Source organism: Cinclus cinclus, chromosome 22, assembly GCF_963662255.1.
Source record: "Cinclus cinclus chromosome 22, bCinCin1.1, whole genome shotgun sequence".
In the NCBI taxonomy this organism is placed as follows: domain Eukaryota; kingdom Metazoa; phylum Chordata; class Aves; order Passeriformes; family Cinclidae; genus Cinclus; species Cinclus cinclus.
Window position 1 is genome coordinate 3148826 of NC_085067.1, and position 18848 is coordinate 3167673.

Below are 18848 nucleotides of genomic sequence, written 5' to 3' on the forward strand. Positions count from 1 at the left end.
CGCAGCGCCCCCTGGCGGCGCGGAGCTGAGCTTAATTAACTATTTAATTACCATGCTACAATAGCAACATGTTTAATTGGATGAATAGGATTCCAAACCGTCACTAAAACGGAATAGAAAAGCTCGGACAAAATCGCAGCGAGGAGTTTTTCCTGTTTCAGCTCACCAGTGCCAACACTGCTTGATCTTCTCCATGAAATTCATCTCAGCTTCATCATTAAAACCTGATTTAAGGTATTTTATTTAAGGTTTTCGTCAAGAAAATGACAAGTCAGGTAGCATACCTGGCACAAACAATGCCAGGAATGACTCCCTGTATTCCCAGCTTTTATTCCACCAGCAGAGTGAGTTCATTCCAATGGAATAAACCCTGAGCTGTTCTTTCCAAAGCCAGTGTCTCATCAAAAGCTAATTGGAAAACTTATTTCAAGCTGCCCTCCGGCACCTCAGCAGATAAAGCAGCTACAAACCCCAAAGCACAGCCTCAGCTCCTTCCTGGAATGTGGAACTCTCCTTGAGAAGAGGTGGAAACCACCCCATCAGCACCAGGATCCCAGTGAGAAACACACCATGGGCTTCTCCAGTGAACATTTCACCTCGAAAGTTGGGGAAAACTGGAGTATTCACACAGTTTGGAAAGATCATTTCTTTGTTCCCAACAAAGGGATGCACTCCCTGCTCCAGTTCCCCATACCCCACTGGAGAGGGGGAGCAGCCACCTCAAAATCTCCTCTCCAGCCTGCAAATAAAGGACAGCAAAAGCTAATTTAATCAGAAAATTAGTTAATCAGAAAATAACGTATCTATTCACCTTTCTTTCAAGCATAACAACACCACAGAAATGTTAGGTTTTCCTGACTGATGATCCCTGATTTTGAAGCCAAGGGCTCAGCTGCTCCTTTGCTGCCCAGCCCCATTTTTTGGGAGGAGATGTGATTTGCTGGAAGGGAGAGAGCAGCAGGCCAGAGACATCAGCTTAAATCAACCCAAACAAACCATCACAGAAGACATCCCAGCACCTTCTGATTGGGAAGGCAGCACTTTAACCAGGATTGGCATTTTCTTGGGAGAACTCCAAAGTACAGAGGAGCAGCCCAGTCCACTCCCTCCAGCTAAGCTGAAACCTTCTTCATGTTGTGCTCAGCAAACCACTTGTCACTGTTGTCTGAAGCCATGGCCTGCACAAAGACAAATGTGGACATGGTCAGAACAGGAGGAAAACTCTCTGGAGGGAAGAATTATTTTTTAGCCACTAGTAAGAACTGACACTGAAAACCAATGTTCTCTGCCATAGAGACCAGAATGTGACCATGCCCCAAGAATGAAGATGGAAAATTCTACCCAGGGGCACCAAGTGAGCTTTAAAAACGGATTTATTTTCCTTACTAAGCCTGGGTAATTTGCTTCTAGGAAAAACTCAACATGGAATGAAAATTGGATTTTACAGGTATCTCTAATCAGGAAGACAATGAATGTGCAGTCACTTACATCATCCAACAGCTTGTCACCATTAGGGTCCACCTTGGACAGCTCTCTGAATGCTTCATCTCCCACAAAACAGATTTCATGGCCGTCCTAAAAGGAAGCAGCTCAGTTATAACCAGTAGCAAGGAGAAATTTAAACCAAATGTAATCACTGTTTCCAGTTTTACTCACAGGATCAGCCAGAATAACCACTTGCACCGTGGCTTTGCCAGGCGTGTCCAAGCTGACCAGAGGCATCAAAATTTTCTGATTCTCCTTTTTCATCAGGGCTTCAATGTTCGGCAGCTAAAAACAGAAAACAAACTAAAACCATCCCGCTGCCAGATTGATAAACAAACTATCTGCTCAGGATTATGTTAACAACACTACAAATTGCCTTTTCCCAGCTGTGGGGTAAGGAAAGGGGTGAGGAAGTGGGGCTGTTACCTCTTCCTTGGCACAGGAGAAGGCGATGCGTCCAAACGCTGTCCCGTGATCCACTGCCCCTCCAACAGCCTTCAGCTCCAGCTTGCACTGGAACAGGGAAAAACCCAGCCTGGCTTGCAGGGACACTGTTCTCCAGGATGTGGGTGATTCCAAAATCCCCCATCCATGTGTTTCCCAACAAGCCAGAATCACCAGAGCAAACCACAGCTTTGATTTTTCTAGAAACACAGCTGAGTGTACACAGCTTCAATTAAAACGCTCATAATTAAGGGCACAGTTGCTTTAATTAAGAACTTTTTTCCTTTTAAGATTCTGCTCTCAGGAAACAAGAAGTTTTTGTGGTGAGTTTTCCAAGGACTGACCTGGTTATCAGCATAGCCCAGCAAAGCTCTTTGTTTCTCCTCATCCTTCTCATATATCTTCATCCCAAGCAAACCAGACCAGTAGCTCACAGACTTCTGCAGGTCTGAGACACCCAGGGTGACCTTCCACACCGGATCTTGAGGATTGCAATGATTTCAAATTAGCTACAAAAGTATTACAGGCTTAAACACACAATTCTGCATTCTTGAGAAGCAACTGAGAAATGATAAAAAAGTGTTCTCTTTTATCAAATGCCATTAAAATAAACACATTTGGATACCCCACTGGTAAATCTCTGCTGAACACCAGTAAGGGTAAATATTTCACCTTGCTTGAGCTGTTCCTTTTCTTCCAGGTAGAACTTGTATCCTCCTGGGGCTTCAGTTTCAAAGACACCAGAGGTGACTTCTTTGAGGGGCCACCCCATCTTCTTGGCATTACTCACAGCCTGGCTGGACACCAGAGTGATGCCCTAGAGAGGACGCAACAAAATCCATGGGGTGGATGCAGAGACATCACCTGTTTTCACACAGGAAACACGAGACCTCCATCTGCTGCCAGCCACCAAATCACAAAAAAAAAAAAAAAAAATTAATAATAACTATAAGGGTGTTGTCCTGCAACAAGTCCTTCCTAGCTCAGCATTCCATGTTGGATCTGGCAGCAAATACCAGCTGTCCTACACACAGAGCAGAGGTGGAGCTCAAGAAATGAGCTAGACCTTAAGTGAACACAAATGTGCTCTGGTTTCTGCTCTTCCAACTCAAGAGACCAACCACAAAAGCAACACTGAAGTGTTTAAGGGAACAAACAGCATAAACAAAAAAGCAGGTAGTACAACCCATGTGACAAACAAAACCTGCTTTTAATTATTAAATTAAATCAGCTTTTCCTGAGAAAGTTTGGCTGCTTGGAGTGGAACTCACCAGGAAGTCATTGCCCAGGCGATATTCTCCAATGCCATAATTGTAAGTCAGCTCTGCCACAAAGTGATTGTCCTCTGGTCCATAGCCCACCATGGTCTTACTCCATTTTCCATCATAAGGGCTAAAATATCCATATTATCCATATTTTAATGTCATTAGTACTAAAAGTAAGCACCAAGAACTGCCAAGTATTTGTGTTTCAAGGAGGAATTGCATTTCTAGAGTGAAATCATGGCAGATTTGACCCTGGGCTGTCATTCATGGCCATATGATAGAAGCAATTCTACCTCATTAACAGCTCCTGCTTTAAGAGCACAGGCTGCTCATTAGCTGCAATTATCTAATCACTTCCTTATTGCCAAGCAGGAAAGGGGACCAAACTATAAGATTCCTTCAATTTCAGAAAGAAATATGCTCCTACTTCTTCTTTCTTTCATTCCTTTTCCTTTACAAAAGCCTTTGGGGCTACCAGGAGGGATTTTTAACTCAAGAACCTTCATAGTGCCAGGCCTATATCAATAATCATATCATATGTTCAAATATGTTCAGTGGGACTGAACACAGTTCCTGGTAAACTTAGAAATAATTCAATACAGTTAAATATCAGTTGATAGGTGTGATATTTTTGTTCAATATAAGCACCACAGCTACACAGAATGGGGGGGCCTGTAGGTTCCAAGGGAAGCAATTTAATAAAAAACAACGCAGCCCTTACTTTACTGTGAACTAGCAGCTGGCACTCACCCGTTGCAGCTGGCTTTGCAGCCCTCCTCGAACTCCTCGTGCCGCAGCACCTTGAGAAACACACAACGCTTTGGGGTGGGAGGCGACCGCGAAAATCACCTCGTTCCAACCCAGAGCCCCTTCCCTAGGCCTGGTGAAGGGGGCAGGGATGGGGTCAGCGTGGGCAGGATGAGGCTCCATTCCCCACCCCCACTGCATGCCCACCCTATCCCATCCTCATTCCCAATCCCCATTCCACCCCCATTCCCAGAGCAGCGCTCTGGGGACACGGCGGCCGCAGCACCGCCCGTTTTCTCGGCAGTCCCGGAGCGGCCGCAGCCGCCGATCCCCTCCCCGCTCACCTTCATGCCCAGCAGCTCGCGGTAGAACCGCGCCGTGCGGGCCCTGTCCCCCACTTTGAAGACGAAGTGCAGCGCCCTGCGGGCGGCCATGGCGGCGGGGGCCGTGACGTCACGCTGCGACAGTGACGTCACGCGGCGGCGCCGGTACGCGATGACGTCGGGGGGCGGTACCGCCGCGATGGCGGCGCTGGGCCGCGCGTGGCGGGCGCTGCTGAGGCCCCGCGGGGCGCGGGGGGACCCGGGCGGGCGGCGCGGGGTGCGGGCGCTGCGGCGGAGCCCCGTGCGGGTGCTGCGGCCGCAGAGTCCCCGGGAACGTCCGCAGAGCCCCGCGGAGCGCCCGCAGCCGCCGCCGCAGCCTCCACCGCCCGCTGTGGAGCGCGGCGCGGCCGCGCCGGGGCTGTGGTACGAGAAGGCGGCGCCCGGGGACCGCAGGCTGGGGTGAGCGCGGGGAGCGGGCCCGGCCGCGCTGCCCCTCAGAACCATCGCCGAACGGTGAGGGAGGGGAGTTCCGCCCGTGGGAGGAAAGGGGGAGACTGACACGCACTGGCGGCTGGAGGTACCGGGAGGGCTTCACAGAACCGGGGAATGGTTGGGTTGGAAAGGAGCTTAAAGCCCATGCGGTAACACCCCTTACCATGGCAGGGACACCTTCTCCAGACCGGCCTGCTCCAAGCATCATTCAGCCTGGCCTTGGACACTTCCAGGGATAGGGCAGCCTGTTCCAGGGCCTCACGATCCTCACAGAGAAGAATTCCCAATATCCCATCTAATCCTGCCCTCTTGGTAGTTTAAAGCCATTCCCCATTGTCCTGGCACTCCAGGCCCTCCTTCAAGTTCTTCATCTTTCGTGTACTGAAAGGTGCTCTAAAGGTCACCCCAGAGCCAACTTGCCCAACCCTTCCTCTTAGGACAAGGACCTTTGTGACCTCCCAGAGAAGCTCTCGGGCTGGTGAAGGTCAGACTGAAGTTGTGAGCATCACAGCCACATTCTCTGAATAATTTCTCTGCAGAAAAGTGGTGACTATTGCCAAGTCCAAGAAGTTTCGGGACAATCACGGGAAGGTTCTGCTGGAGGGGCACAGGCTGATCAAGGATGCACTGGAGGCAGGAGCTGTGCCACAGACACTCTTCTTCAGCACTGTGGGGCACCTGAAGCTGCTGCCTGAGGCAGAGATAAAACGAGCCAGCTTGGTTAAGGTGAAATTTGAAGACATTAAGACTTGGTCTGACCTCGTAACTCCTCAGGGGCTTCTAGGTAAGTTGCCTATGAAACACTTGCAACACTGCCCAGAGGGAAACTTTTCATATTTAGGAGAATTGCTGTCTTAAAAATCTTTCCGTAGACATAGCACTGCTGGAAAAATGTTTTCCTTGCCAAGTGACAAACTCTCCTCAAACTTCCTTTAGGTGGTACGTTTCCCAACACTTCAGCCAGCACATCTTTAGTGAGATTTGGGCCAACTCTCCAGAACAGGCCTCTCCTTGGGCTGGGTCAGTCATAAACCTGTCACACTTCATTTCCGCAGGCATCTTTTCCAAGCCTGACCCTGCCAAGATGTCCTACCCTGCAGCTCAGCTCGCCAACTCCCTGCCACTGCTCCTCATCTGCGACAATATCCGAGATCCAGGAAACCTGGGGACTATTCTGAGATCTGCAGCAGGAGCAGGCTGTGAGAAAGTGCTGCTCACCAAAGGTAAGAGAAAAGTTTGAGTAGCCTGGGGGTAAGGCAGGGAGCGAGGTGCTTGAAGATGTTCCCCAGAGTTTGTAAGGAGTGGCGGGTTCGCTGTGGCTGCTGAATCCCACCTTTGTGGGAATCCCTCCACTGTCACTGTTTCTCCCCTTTCTTTCCCAGGCTGTGTGGATCCATGGGAACCCAAGGTGCTCCGTGCAGGCATGGGGGCTCATTTCCGTGTGCCTATCATCACCAACCTGGACTGGGAGTCTGTTCCCACCAACCTCCCTGCTGGCATCCAGGTCTGCGTGGCCGACAACAACGACCCTGACGCTGCAGCCGGCACCGCATCCCTGCCAAGAGGGGCTGGCGGGGCTAACTCTGCTCCTGCCAGCACAAAAGCTCCTGTGAAATCCAGCTCCAAGGCTGCTCCTGAACACGAGGATGAGGGAGCAGCAGGAATCCCAGAGCTGGGTGCACAGGATTACTACGAGGACTGGGCACGGGCTCCAGTGGCCGTGGTGATCGGAGGGGAGACCCACGGCCTGAGCCCGGCCGCACTCCGGCTGGCAGCCAGCACGGGGGGGAAGAGACTGGTCATTCCTGTGGTGCCAGGTGTGGACAGCTTGAACTCTGCAATTGCTGCTGGCATCGTGCTCTTCGAGGGCAAGAGGCAGCTGCTGTGGAGGCACAAGCAGGAGGATGACAGGCAGAAGTTGCCTGTGCCAGGCTGAACTGCTGCGGTTTGTGTGCTGAAGGAGCACCTCTTGCCTTTGGTTCTCCTGAGAGTTAATAAAAGAGCAGCTTGGGCTGTTTGTAGTAAATGGGTATTTAAGGCTGGAAAGTGCTGGGATGAGTGTGTGGCTCCCAGTGGATGTGGTGGCCACACGGTGATGCTAGAGAGAAGGGTGATCACCGTGAGAAGGGAAAGGCCGAGTAGCAGCCCTAGCCTCACCTCAGCCGGTTCCCCCCTGCTGCAGCCTTTTCATCCAGGAGAGCCATGGAGACCTCAGATCCCTCTGTGCTGTCCCTGCCAGGCTGGCTGCTGGCTGTGGTTTTGGGTCAGGAAGACCAGACTGCTGCCACCTTAGCGGGTCCTGCCTGTGCTTACCTAAACCCCATGCTGCAACAATCACTCCTGACCACACCACTGCTGAGAGGTGCTGGGCTGCTCCTGGAACTGCTCCCCAGTCAGTTCAGCACTGCCGAACACGGGAACTTCTGAAACATGCAAAACACAGGCTGGGTTTACACAGGCCGAGCCGGCCCTGGCCGCTGTTCCCAGCTCCTGGCAGGGTGGGAAGCTGCAGCAGGATAAAAGGGGAGGCCATAATCCTGCCATGGCTGACTAATGAGCTGAAAGAAAAAAGCAGTGGCTTGCACAACACCCACTATTCAGGCTGGAAACGCCCCAGTGGCTGCCAAAGTGTTCCCTCCCTCCTGGAGAGCTCCGACCCACCCCAGCAAAGCAGGCACAGGCAGGGGCTGTGTGATCCCAGAGGGGAACACACAATCCCAGAGGTCACCGATGCATGGGGTCAGGCTGTGGGCTCCTGTTCCCTCACACAGCTCCCTCCCTGACACCAGGACGCAGCAATCGGCACTCCTGGGGCGAGGTCATTGTAACAGTTTTATTACAAAGTTCCAATCACCATGTACAGTTTTTTACAATGTCACTTTTCAAGGGCTCGGCTGTGCTGCTTGGGTTAGGGAGGGAGGGTTTTTTTCTTAGGGTTTACTCTTTTTTTGGTTATTTTTTTTTAAAGATCAGCACCATAAACGTTGACTTTGGGACACACCTACGAAAAACAGCTCAATCAACTAACACATAGAGGAGAGGACAATTCATACCAGAGAGAGGGACGAGAGGTGACAGGGAGAGCACAAGGAAGAGACAAGAGGTGAGGGCAGCCCGGTGGCGATCCTCCTCCTGGCTCAGAGTGGGAGGGACAGAGGGAATACCCACCCATGGCAGGGGGCTGGACCCTGACACTAACAGCCAGCGCTGCCTAAGGCTGTTGGTGCTTGGAGAGGGGGGTCTGAAACCCACAAAGAAAGGTCTCACCCCCAGGAGGAGGAGCTTGGCTGTGCCGTGGTCTTTCAGAGGTCGTCAGCAGTTAAGACTTTGTCTTGGCCTTGTCAGGGCACTTGGGTGGGAGAGAAAAGACTGGCCAGGGGCGATGGGGACAGTTTCCTTATTGCTTCCTGGAAGTCATTTAGTCAGGAGGGGTGGTGAGAAAGGAAAGAAGTGGAAGGAGGAGAAAGAAAAGAGCCCCAAGAACCCCACCCACTGCCTGATGCATACGTTGGGAAGAACACCATGCAAAAAGATTTGCCTGCTAGCTAGTGCCATGTATAAAATAACAATACGGTAACAGTTCTGGCCTGGTTATTAGAGATATATCACCATGAAGCACAAGCGAAGTCTCCAAACGCCAACAACTCCCTGCTGAAAGTGCATCTCAAGGAGTCTGCTTAGGAGAAGGATTCACTGCGTAAAACAAGGCACCACAAGAAGGTTGGATACTGGGTCGGGCGTGAGGACACGCTGGAGAATCCACAAGCGGCGGAAGAGAGACCTAGTTTTAAATAACGTCTGTTGGCAGGGGCCCCTTAGATGGGCTCGGGTTTTAGCTTGTCTGCTAGAAAGTCGCTGACAAAGGCTTCCACGATTTCGGGTGTGATCTCCTCCACATCCATCACGTACTTGGCCCGGGCTGACATGTCCAGGATGGTGAGCAGGGGTGCAGCCTCGGGCAGGTTGGTGTAATCTCTCAGGGAGTCAGTCATGTCGTCCTGGAGGCCAAAAGGAGACGGACAGAAGAGTCATCAGCGAAGCCAGGAGACCAGGAGCAGTTTGCTGCTGCCACAGTCCAGCCCACAGTGTAATCCCAAGGGGCTGGGCTGTGCACCATCCATCTTGGTGCCTGCTCTGCTCGTGGTTTGTGTCAGAACCAAATGGGGTTGGTTTATCCCAGACCGGAATGGGACATGCACTCCTCCAACCCAGAGGCATTGCTTCCAGAGTGACCTGCTTCCCAGGCCACTCCAGAGCCTCTGAGACACGCACAGCTCAAGGAACCGAAGACAAGTGCTGAATGTGGGCACTGCCAGCCCTCTGCCAGCACTGCCACGGCCTCCCTGCTCACCAAGCATGGATACCAAGGGGACCTAAGTGCACACCCAGAACAAAGCAAAGAACGGGAAGGGGATGAAGACTTGTGCTTTGAGCCAACGATGAGACCCCACCAGCAGGTCCCAGTGTCTGGGCACACCCAGGAGCAGCAGGCTGCTCACAGGGGGACAGGACTGCCCTCCCCTCGCCCAGGCAGGGCTCAGCTCAGGGCAAAGGCAGTAATTTATCCCTCCTAATGCTGTGGGATGGAAAGCGCCAGCACGGGTGCGATTCATCACCGAACCCACAATGCGCCGCAGCCGGAGCGGGGCGTTCCTGGGGCAGGAATGGAATCCATGCACCTGGTTGGTGGCCGGGGCTCTGCAGCGCGTGGCGGCAGCGCTGGGGAGCTCCGGTCGCGCCTCCCCTTCCTTTGCAGGGGTTTCTGGCGCAGCTGGACCACGTGGCTGCAAGGGCGAGCAGGGCTGGGCTCGTCGCCTCGGCCACCCCCACCCAGGTGTCGGGACGCCTCGTCCTTTATTTACAAAGGCACCAAGGAATATTTTTAATCAATGCAAAATCGGTCCAGACGGTGCTGGGAGAGCAATGGGAGGCGCTTGGTCTGGCCATGGCCGGGCTGCTTTGTGCGTGGGGGCCAGCGGAGCCCCGGGGCCAGCGCTCCCGGCTATTGAGGTGACGGATGAATGGGATGTGCTGGACGCTCCCCATTCTTAGGGCCGGCCGCCGCAGGGCCGTCGGGAGCTGCATGAATAGCAGCAATGTTTCAGCTACAGCCGGTGAGCGGGAGGAAAACGCTTCGCAGGCTCTGGGGGAGGGGGGAAGGTCCCGGACCCTCCCAAAATAGCCCTTTCCAACAAGGGACTTATTCAAGGGTGCGGGGTTGAGCTGGGATGCTCAGAGACCCGTTACGGCGCTGGGAGCGGGAACGGCTGCGTGGAGGGGGCCAACGGGGCTGGGGGAGGTGGCAGCGAGGGCCTGTCTGGCTGGGGGGGCCTGGGTGTGGCAGTGAGGACCCTTTTGTCGCAGGGCGGCTCCGGAGGGCTCCGCGCATGGAACACTGCGGCTGTGACGTGGGCGTGCAGGGACGGAGCAGGCGCAGCGGCTGCCACCTGCCCAAGCCCTGAGCGGTGATGTGGGAGGGGAACTGCAGGCCTGGGGGTGCTGGGAGCTTTTTTGACCTGTACACAAAACCATCGTTTGCCAGATTGCAGCAGGGCAAAGTGTCTGTGTGGGGGAAAGGGAGGCCAGAAGTCCTCCGGTTTTCCCGTTTCCCATTCTCTCCAGCAGATATTTGACTCCGAGCACTGCAGCCTGCACATGCCTCAAATACTATCCCAGCCAAGAAAAACATGGTCAACTCAGGGAACCAGCTGAAATTTCAATGGCTGGGCCAGGCTGAACCTCAAACCCTGCCTCTCTTCCCCTGCTCAGCCACTTTCCTGCCTGCACAGCCTCAGGGCTGAGCAGGCAGCAACCTCAGCATGGCAGCTAGACCCTCTCCCACTTCCCACTGCCCCACTCTGCCTGTCCCTCTCCCACCTTCAGGCTTTTCCATCTCTAAGCAAACACTTTGCTGAAAGTAGTATCCAGCAAGGAGACCACAGACTGAGTTAGCCAGCCCTCAAGTCTGGTTTTCTCCATGTTTCCTGACAGCTGCAGTAGCTCCATGCCTCAGTGTATCCCCTGAACAACAACAACAGTGGTACCCAGCCCAGCTCAGTCCCCATACCCAGCAGGACACAGCCCTGTGCTCTCCTCTCACTTACCTCACCCGCCACGAAGAACAGCAGCGGTGCTTCCTCCTCTTTGGCTTTGTACTTGGTTATGATTTTTTCAGCTATGGGCTGAATCAGTTGTTTTGCTGCCTCCGACTCCCCGTCATCTTCTGAATCTGCAGGGCATGGGGTTTTGGAGACAAAATGAAAAGAGGCGAGGCAAGGCAAAAAAAGGAGGTTAGGATCAAAGGATGCAAATGGGCTGGATCCTGGCAGCTCTGTCCCACGGCACCACCACACAGGAAGCCAGAGCCTGGATGTGCCACATGGACTTCAAAGCCACACAGCTCTGGATGCTGAAATGCACTACAGGGAAACACTGAACAGAAGAGCAGCTCCTGTTCCCCAAATACTCCACTGCTCGCTCCCTGGTGCTGTTGATGACGTGCAGGGCACAAAAAAAGCTGCTCTGGGGTTTGAGCATGTTTTGAAGACCAAACAAAGGCGCCGATCTGAAGCTGCTGCCACCCACCATCCCTCTGCCTCAGGACACCTGAGCCACAGCTTTGCAGCTCCAGTCTCAGCTCTGTGAGGCAGCTTTGATTTGACAGAGGTAGGGCAGAAAGAGATGGCAGCATCAATCAAATGCCAGCCACCACTCAAGTTCAAATAGTGAGCTGGAAAGAGGAGAGTCTGTGTCCTTTGGAAGCATGGAGATTAAAGGATTCCAATTTGGGGACAACTTTCAGGCATTAAAGGACGAAGGCAGAAGAAAGAAAGTCCCTTGAATCCCCTTGTGATCCCTGATGTAACCACCACAACAGGTCCAGCCCCCAGCTGGGACAAGCCATGCCCATGCCAGGAAAACTCTCTGCCCTTGCTTCACACATCCCTGTCCTCCTCTCTGCCTTCTCCAAGAAAAGCATGAGATTCCAGAGACGCTGCACGCTGGATTTCAGGTCTGTCCTGCGTGCATGGCAGAGATAAATACTCTGAGTTGCAGGGTGTCTGCAGGGATTGATTTTCGTACAAACATCGGCTGCTGGCGGCGCTCCAGGCAGCCCTGCACACTCTGGCTAACCCAGCCCTAACCCCTCTGGGGAAGGAGGTAGATCAGTCAGGATTTATTCAGCACCAGCACTTGCTAAGCCTGCCTTCTCCTGGGGGTGCAGTGCAGGAACTGGTCTGCTGGGGGGGTCTCCCAGCAGGACAAAGCTGGCCAAGAACCCCCATTCCCAGTGCCTGCCTTGCTGCAGCACCAGCTGCATCTCTGCCCCAGCACATCACTGGCAGATTTCATCAAGACCATCCACCCCCAAAAGCACTGAATAAGAGCACCAGCTGTTCTCCTGATGAGCTGTTCGCAGCAAGGTGATAGAAAAACTTTGCTCAGAGCAAGATAGAAATAACTCTTTCCAGAGGCCTGCAGCACCAGCCCAAATCCATCAGGCTTGGCGTGGCCAGCCTGTCCTTCCCTTGTGAGGAGAGGATTTTTGGCTCTGTGCTCACATCCCCTGCTGAGCTCCGCTGAATAAATAACCAGGGTCAAAGGGAAATCTGAAAGGGAAGAAGGAAAGGAGCGAGGGCTGTGTATCAGCGCTGCAGAGGAGTGTGTGCTGCTCACAAAGGGCACACGAGGAAGCGGGACACGAGCCCTGCCCTGGGCCAGGCACAACACCAGCAAGGCAAGGGGGGGCTTCTTCACTTCCTCAGCACACCCCCCAAACTCCACACAGCACACAGGGGACAGCTGCACCCCCTCAAGAGCCTAGGACCCCTCAATTCCCTCCCCTGGGATGCTGTGTGCACCCCAGTGCACCCTGGGCTCAGCCTGCAGCACAGCTCATCCCAGCCATGCCCTTTCCTGAGTTATTTTGTCCATTGCTGGCAGGGAAGCAATGAGGAATGAGCCATTCATGCTTGGGTGAGCTCTAGGCCTGTTTCTAACTGCAAGGAAGCTCCATGTGTCGGTTAGCAGTGAAAGAACAGGAACTTTGGGGAAAAACTTGCCCTGTCCTGCAGCCAGGGGAATTAAGGACCAGCAGAGCATGAAAGACTGCTCTGTCACAGCCCTGTTCAGCCCAGGGACTCAAGCCCTGAGCTGTGGTTTCAAGCACAGATCTATAATCTGCAGCAGAGACACTTCCTCTGACTCCCCTGTAACATCATGTGTGCCTGAAGTCCCTGCTCCAGAAAGGCTTTTCCCATCTCCACCACCACCACCAGTTGGGACAGCATATTCCTCATACTCCTAGCTCCTCATCAGCATTGCTATCCACAGCCACCACCACACCTTTGTTACGACAGCTCCTCTGCGCTGCCAGTCACTGCTCCACCAAATCCCGGGGGGGGGTGTGTGGGAGCTGCAAGATCCCTGTGGGCACAGCAGGCTCTAGCAAACCCCTGTGGGCTTCTGTGGTACAGGAAAGGCTCCAAGTCTGTCCTGAGAGACTTCCACAGGGAATTCTCTCCCTCCACTGGCCTTTCTGTGAGCACACAGTGACAGAAAATGGAAATCGAAGTGATATCCCTTCCCAGAGACACTGACATCACCAGAGGCAGGTTCCCAGCCCCATAGCCAGTTCTAGCCAAGCTGGCAGGTCGCCCAGCCCCCCTTCCCAGCACAGGCTCTGCTGTCACAGCAGGGATGCTCCATCCATACCTACAAAGAGAACGAGGCAGGGGCCCTCATTCAGCTGCACGGCGTTGGAGTCTGTCAGCTCCAGCACGGGCTTGGGGTGCCAGGGGAATTCGCGGCACTCGATGTCGTTCAGCACTTCCACCCGGCCCTGCCTCGTGATCACATCTCCCTTGGAGTCCAGCACGATCAGAGTCGGGATGCCTGCAATGGAAAAAAACAGAGAGGGGGATCAGCCAAAGCATGAACTGGCCAGCGACAGGGTGTGGGGAGAAAGGCCTCTTCCTATGGCCTCTGGCTCTGGCAGGAGCCCAGCGAGCCTCCTGCCTCTCTGCAGCTCACGGAGTGGGGATCAGGCTCCCTGGATCCTGTTTCCGTCCTAGCAGAGCACTGCAGTTCAGGAGCCAGAGCAGGAAGCCGAGAGACAGCTCCGGCACTGCCTGCCTCTCCCTGCCCAGCTGCAGGCAGGGATTGCTGCTGTCTGGTGCCCACGGGTGCAAATCCCACCGTACCGCCCAGGGACCCTCCCTCTTGCACCACCATCCCAGTGCCGAGATGTGGCTGCCTCTGGAAGATCTCAATTCCCAGGGACTCACAAGGCCTGCAGACAACAGTGGCCAGGAAGCAGGGTGTGTGCCTTCCCAGAACACCACATATTCTTGCCTCCACAGCCCTCCAGCACTCTGCACTAATGGCCCTGCCATTTCCACAGCACAACCCTCTGGAGACAAACAAAGCTCTGCAGGAATGTCCAGGTCTACAGAAACCTGGCAGGATGTGGCTCAGGAGATATCCAGTGAAGATCTGGCCCTTGGGAAAAAGCAGCATTTTGCCCTGAGCTATGGGGCTGAAAAGTTTTGCCATGAAGGAGAAACTTTGTACAGGAGGTGAACAGATTTGCAGCAGAGACACAGCAGAAGTCACCAACTCCAATGTCACTGGCAGCAGGGCAGCAGCTGCTGACCATCCCATCCGATAAAGCACTGGCTTTCAGGTGGGTCAGCAGGAGTGGCTCATGTTGGCAACTTCATCTGGAAAGCACACCATTCCTCTGTCATCAGGAGACAAAGAAACATCCCACAAGGAAGGAAGAGGGGACAGCGGGACCAGGCCCCAAGGGACAAATGAAGCGACCAGTGTTGTGCCAAGTGCTGCTGTCATTGCTCATCACCTGGGCTTTGACCTGCTCCCTATTCAGCATCTCCTTCACCCAGCAACATCCCTGGCAAGCTGAGGAAATTCCAACACTCCTGCCTTTCATCCCGAGGCTCATTTTAAAGCTTATTCCTCAGAAATTCCCTGCAGAGCACTTCCCTGAGCAGGGGGCTGGCAGTGTGATTGCCCCTGCCAGGCTGCTGGCACTGTGCTCTCGTGTTTGTTCCAACAGTGGGTTACTCACAAACCCTCTGAATTCGGGGCATTTCTCTAGGAAATACACGGCCATCTGTGTGTCCCAGCCTGCCTGCAGGTCCAGGCCAGCGGCTGCATTCCCATCATTCCAGCCCGGCGCATTCCTGCCTGCGCTGGGGCTGGTGCTAAGCAGCAGTGCAGGAACCCGCCCAATGGCTGAGCTTGCAGATCCTTAGGGTACGCCAAGAAAACCATTTTGTATCACAAAAAGGCTTATTCATTACCTGCTGGTAATTCAATGCAGCCCCAGGGCAGGGATGGGTTAAACAGACTGGAAGGAATTGGGAAATCTCACGCTGGCCCTGCCCTTGCAGGCACAAAGTGCTACTGACACCAGGAGAAGCACTGGGCCGCTCAGGATTCGATCTTGATCCTTTTATGATTGCCAACCCCACCCCAAACGCCTGCTTTTCCATCCATTATATATCAGGGACAGGATTCTCAGGTCACCAGTCAGCCTGGGCAAGGCAGCACTCCCAGGCAGAGGTTACAAATAAGCTTTGCTGATCTGGGAAAATTAAGGACACAATTTAGACACAGATCGCTGTGATTTTGCAGCTGTCAAGGATTTCATCCACTATTCAAAGCATTCCTTTAGACTTCACCTAATTTGCATATGCAGATAATTGCCCCCCACCCAATAACCAGCCATTAAACCTCCAACTGCAAATACAAAACTGAATCAGAAAACAGAATATTTTTAAAGATAATTCACATCCCCATCTTCTCAGCTGCCCTTTGTGACTACATCCCTAAAAGACACACCCTGTTTTCTGGGGACACAGACCTGCAGGACCAGGGAAAACCATCCTTAATGTTATTCACACCTGCTAACCCAAGTAATTCCCCTTCCTCACTGGTCCCAGCCACTATTTGTTATTTTAGTGCCTTTTGGGGGATTTGGTAATTGCCTTAAGTCATAACACCAGAATTTACTTATCAAGAAGAATCAGCGATCAGACACTGCAATGAATATTGTATAAGCTAGGATGAGAATTAGCATAGACAGCCTTGGTTGGATTTTATGCACTAGAAAATGGATTTGGCTCCCACGGGGCCAACATTTTATGAAAACACAGGGGCCAAATGGTTTGTTACCGAAACTGGCAAGGCATTTACATATTTATAGATTAAACCCCAGACCCGACACTGAAATTTCATCTGCATGAAGTCTGGTGGGTGAATAATCACAATCTACGTGAAGCAAACCCCGCACCAACCACAGCACAGGTGGTGCATTTTAGTGCTGTTTTTTCACTTTTTCAGAAGAAAGCTCCAGAAATCTCCTGTAGCAGTGACTTCCAGGCTGTGAGGGTGACCTGTGGGCATCTGGGCTAAAGCATGGGGATGGGGAGAAACAACAGTTTTGTGGAAAGCATTGCAAATCCCGAAGAGACACCACAGAGTCCAGGGGGAATATTGGGGAATTCAGAGATCTTGTGAGATACACAACAACAAGGGGTGATTCCTATCAAAGCATCAAGTTTATCACTTCTCCCCATGCCTTTGGAAGGAGAGCTAAGGCCAGGGGATTTCACCCAAGGCAGGACTGGGAGCTGCCTGCACAAAGGGGAATTATTTCTTAGCAGCCACAACACAAGACATGACTCTTTCTCAGAACAGCACTGCACCCAGAAGCAATTTACTAGAGGTGGTATGGTACAGCCTCTGACTGCACATGAGTTATGAATAGAGGCATTCAAGTAAACCCAAATAAAGGCCTATAACTCAACTTGGATTTTATACTGAGTTTTTAGAAGTTGTAAGGGCAAACACAGGACTGAAACAACAAGAGATTTGACTCTCTTGCTGCTTTCCACCATTCAGGAATTTAAAGCAGACAGGGAAGACACACTCTCTGTTGTTACAGTACCCAGCCTTCAAAAAATAGTGAAACCTCCTCATGTAGTGCTCACAACCCAAGCATCAGGATGGAAACCTGGACACTCTCACTGATCATAGGTGCAGCTCCAAAGAGAGTTTTCAGAAAGGCAGCATCAGAACCATGGATGTGAGGAAATGCAGATGTGGTTACACAGATGTGATTTTTTCATTTAGGTGAAATAACCACGTGTGGTGATGAGCAGAGCCCACAACATCCAGCTCTGTTTGCAGGAAGCTTTTGTCCCAGCTGGTGTGAAAAGCCTGACTGCAAACAGGCAGGCAGCCTCAAAGTCTACATGGAGCTGAGATTCAGGGATAACACGGGAGCTACCTGGGCAGGGGAGGGGATTGGGGTGCAGAGGAACAGCCAATATGTACATTTTCAATTCAGCACACGACAAAGAGAGACACCTTTAAGAAAGCAGTGGCTGGAGCTGGAAGGAAAGCTGTTGTAACTGTTTCCCTGGCTACAGCATGCCTGGTGCTCAAGTATCCATGTCTGGACACCTTATTTACAGAAAGTCCCAGTGAAACTGGCAGCAGTCCTGCAGCGCTGGGCTGAAACCAGCGCTGGAGAGGATCGTGAGCAGGCTGGGGAAAAGACAGATGAATTTGGAAAGCTCTGTCCTCATGGGAAGGTCATTAAGCAGCAAACTGATGGCTATTTAAAGCAGGCAAATGGTTATTCTTGGGCTAAGGTCAGGGAACAGAGCTGAGTGGCAGCACCTGAGGGGTGTTCAGAGAGGACTCCAAGGAAGGATTATTCCTCCTGTGACTCTTAGCAAGCCCTTGGCCATTTTGGCAACACTCCTCCTTCCCTGCAGACCACATTAACATTCTGCCAGCCTGCACCCACCTGGACAACATGAAGCTGAGTCAGGGGAGGTTTAGGTTGGATATCAGGAATAATTTTTCACCCAGAGGTCAGTTGAGCACTGAAAGAGGCTCCCCAGGGAAGTGCTCACAGCACTAAACCTGAGTTCAAGAAGCATTGGGACAAACCTCACAGGGACAGGGTTGGACTGCTGGGTGTCCTACACAGGGTCAGGAGTTGCATCTATGATCCTGATGGGTCCCTTCCAACTCAGCATATTCTTTGATTGCATGACATCACACAGAAACAGATGAGGAACAGCCACATTGCAGCAAGACCCTTTAACCACAGGGAGAAACTATTTGTACATACATGTGAGATATCCTCAGCAGCCAGTCACCTTGCACACCTCTGTGCTGTAGTTTGTCCCCTGCAGGAACAAGGTGCCAGGCCCCAGGAATGCTGCTGTGAGCTTTTATCATCTTTGTGACTCTTTGAAGCCACACAGTCTCTCCCAGTCCCTACGAGGAGCCAGGGCTGCTGGAATTCTGGCACTGGCATGTACAGTAAAAGCAAAGCCATGGTTTACATCAAACACTCTCTCCTTTGTAATTCATGTCACTAACATAAACCAGATGCCATCTTCCTCAGCCCCTACATAGAACAATGGCCTGCCTTTGCATTACATAAACCAGCAAGAAAATGAAATTTAAACCTTCAAGAAATAGCAAAAAATAAATAAATCAGTAATTAGACAAAAAACATCCAAGCCAAAAACAGCGTCCAAGTTTCCAGGAAGAATTAGGTTGTTTATGGAAGTCCTGTTTCAACTAACAGCCTGCCTGGCAGGTGGTAGGAATGTGAGTTTGTGGAGAGCAGAAACATGAAGCTGCTCTGCCTGGGGCACTCTGATTTGCCTTGCTGTTTTCTTGGTTTAGTTAAACAAGAGGAGACATTAAAAATACTCAACAAAAAAAAGGGGGGGTGGGGGGAAAGAAGATCTGTGCCTCAGTGTGGCCTTTCCTACCTTGGATGCCGTAGAGTCGGTTCAAGCGTGACCGTCTGGCCTCATCAGCGTAGGGCACGGCCACCCAGGGCATCTCACTGAAGTACTGCTTGAAGGAGTCCTCTGACCTGTGCCAGGGGAACAGGGCATGGCATGCAGAGCCTCCAGGCTCCTTCTTCATTAACAACCTGGCCTGCAAAGCCCTTTATCCCTCCCATCAAAAGCCATCACTTGGGAGAGAGTCAGACCAAATTTAAAGCCCCCAGTCCTTCATGAAGAAGTCCACG

The 18848-nt window shown here is 52.4% G+C and overlaps 3 protein-coding genes across 3 annotated transcripts in view; 1 reads left to right on the plus strand and 2 right to left on the minus strand.

The window, feature by feature from the left end:
* Window positions 1-107: 107 nt before the first annotated feature.
* On the minus strand, window positions 108-4387 carry GLOD4 (glyoxalase domain containing 4). Its single transcript, XM_062506858.1, has 9 exons — window positions 4286-4387; window positions 3945-3994; window positions 3201-3321; window positions 2602-2746; window positions 2274-2410; window positions 1912-1998; window positions 1657-1770; window positions 1489-1575; window positions 108-1178 (listed from the first exon to the last, which is right to left on the minus strand). Exons 1-9 carry the CDS (start codon window positions 4373-4375, stop codon window positions 1113-1115), a joined length of 897 nt encoding a protein of 298 aa, XP_062362842.1. The 5' UTR covers window positions 4376-4387; the 3' UTR covers window positions 108-1112.
* Window positions 4374-6772, plus strand: MRM3 (mitochondrial rRNA methyltransferase 3). Its single transcript, XM_062507335.1, has 4 exons — window positions 4374-4723; window positions 5296-5540; window positions 5812-5979; window positions 6139-6772. The coding sequence occupies exons 1-4, from the start codon at window positions 4374-4376 to the stop codon at window positions 6690-6692; spliced, it is 1317 nt and encodes a 438-aa protein (XP_062363319.1). The 3' UTR covers window positions 6693-6772.
* Window positions 6773-8571: 1799 nt separating this feature from the next.
* The window catches only part of NXN (nucleoredoxin), a 45837-nt gene continuing 35560 nt past the window's right edge, over window positions 8572-18848 (minus strand). The window contains exons 5-8 of the mRNA XM_062507203.1: window positions 18583-18689; window positions 13472-13651; window positions 10861-10985; window positions 8572-8754 (exon numbers count right to left, since the gene is read on the minus strand). Of these exons, the coding sequence (XP_062363187.1) occupies window positions 8572-8754; window positions 10861-10985; window positions 13472-13651; window positions 18583-18689 (595 nt within the window). The remainder of the gene's footprint in view (window positions 8755-10860; window positions 10986-13471; window positions 13652-18582; window positions 18690-18848) is intronic.

Bases quoted from the DNA above. Each gene is read 5' to 3' on its own strand.
- GLOD4 (XM_062506858.1), bottom strand. From the start codon at position 4,375: ATGGCCGCCCGCAGGGCGCTGCACTTCGTCTTCAAAGTGGGGGACAGG. The intron at 2,747-3,200 runs GTGAGTTCCACT...CGTCCTCTCTAG, and splicing joins GCCTGGGCAATGACTTCCTG to GGCATCACTCTGGTGTCCAG. The intron at 1,771-1,911 runs GTAACAGCCCCA...TTCTGTTTTTAG, and splicing joins TCTCCTGTGCCAAGGAAGAG to CTGCCGAACATTGAAGCCCT.
- MRM3 (XM_062507335.1), top strand. From the start codon at position 4,374: ATGGCGGCGGGGGCCGTGACGTCACGCTGCGACAGTGACGTCACGCGG. The intron at 4,724-5,295 runs GTGAGCGCGGGG...ATTTCTCTGCAG, and splicing joins CCCGGGGACCGCAGGCTGGG to AAAAGTGGTGACTATTGCCA. The intron at 5,980-6,138 runs GTAAGAGAAAAG...TTTCTTTCCCAG, and splicing joins GAAAGTGCTGCTCACCAAAG to GCTGTGTGGATCCATGGGAA.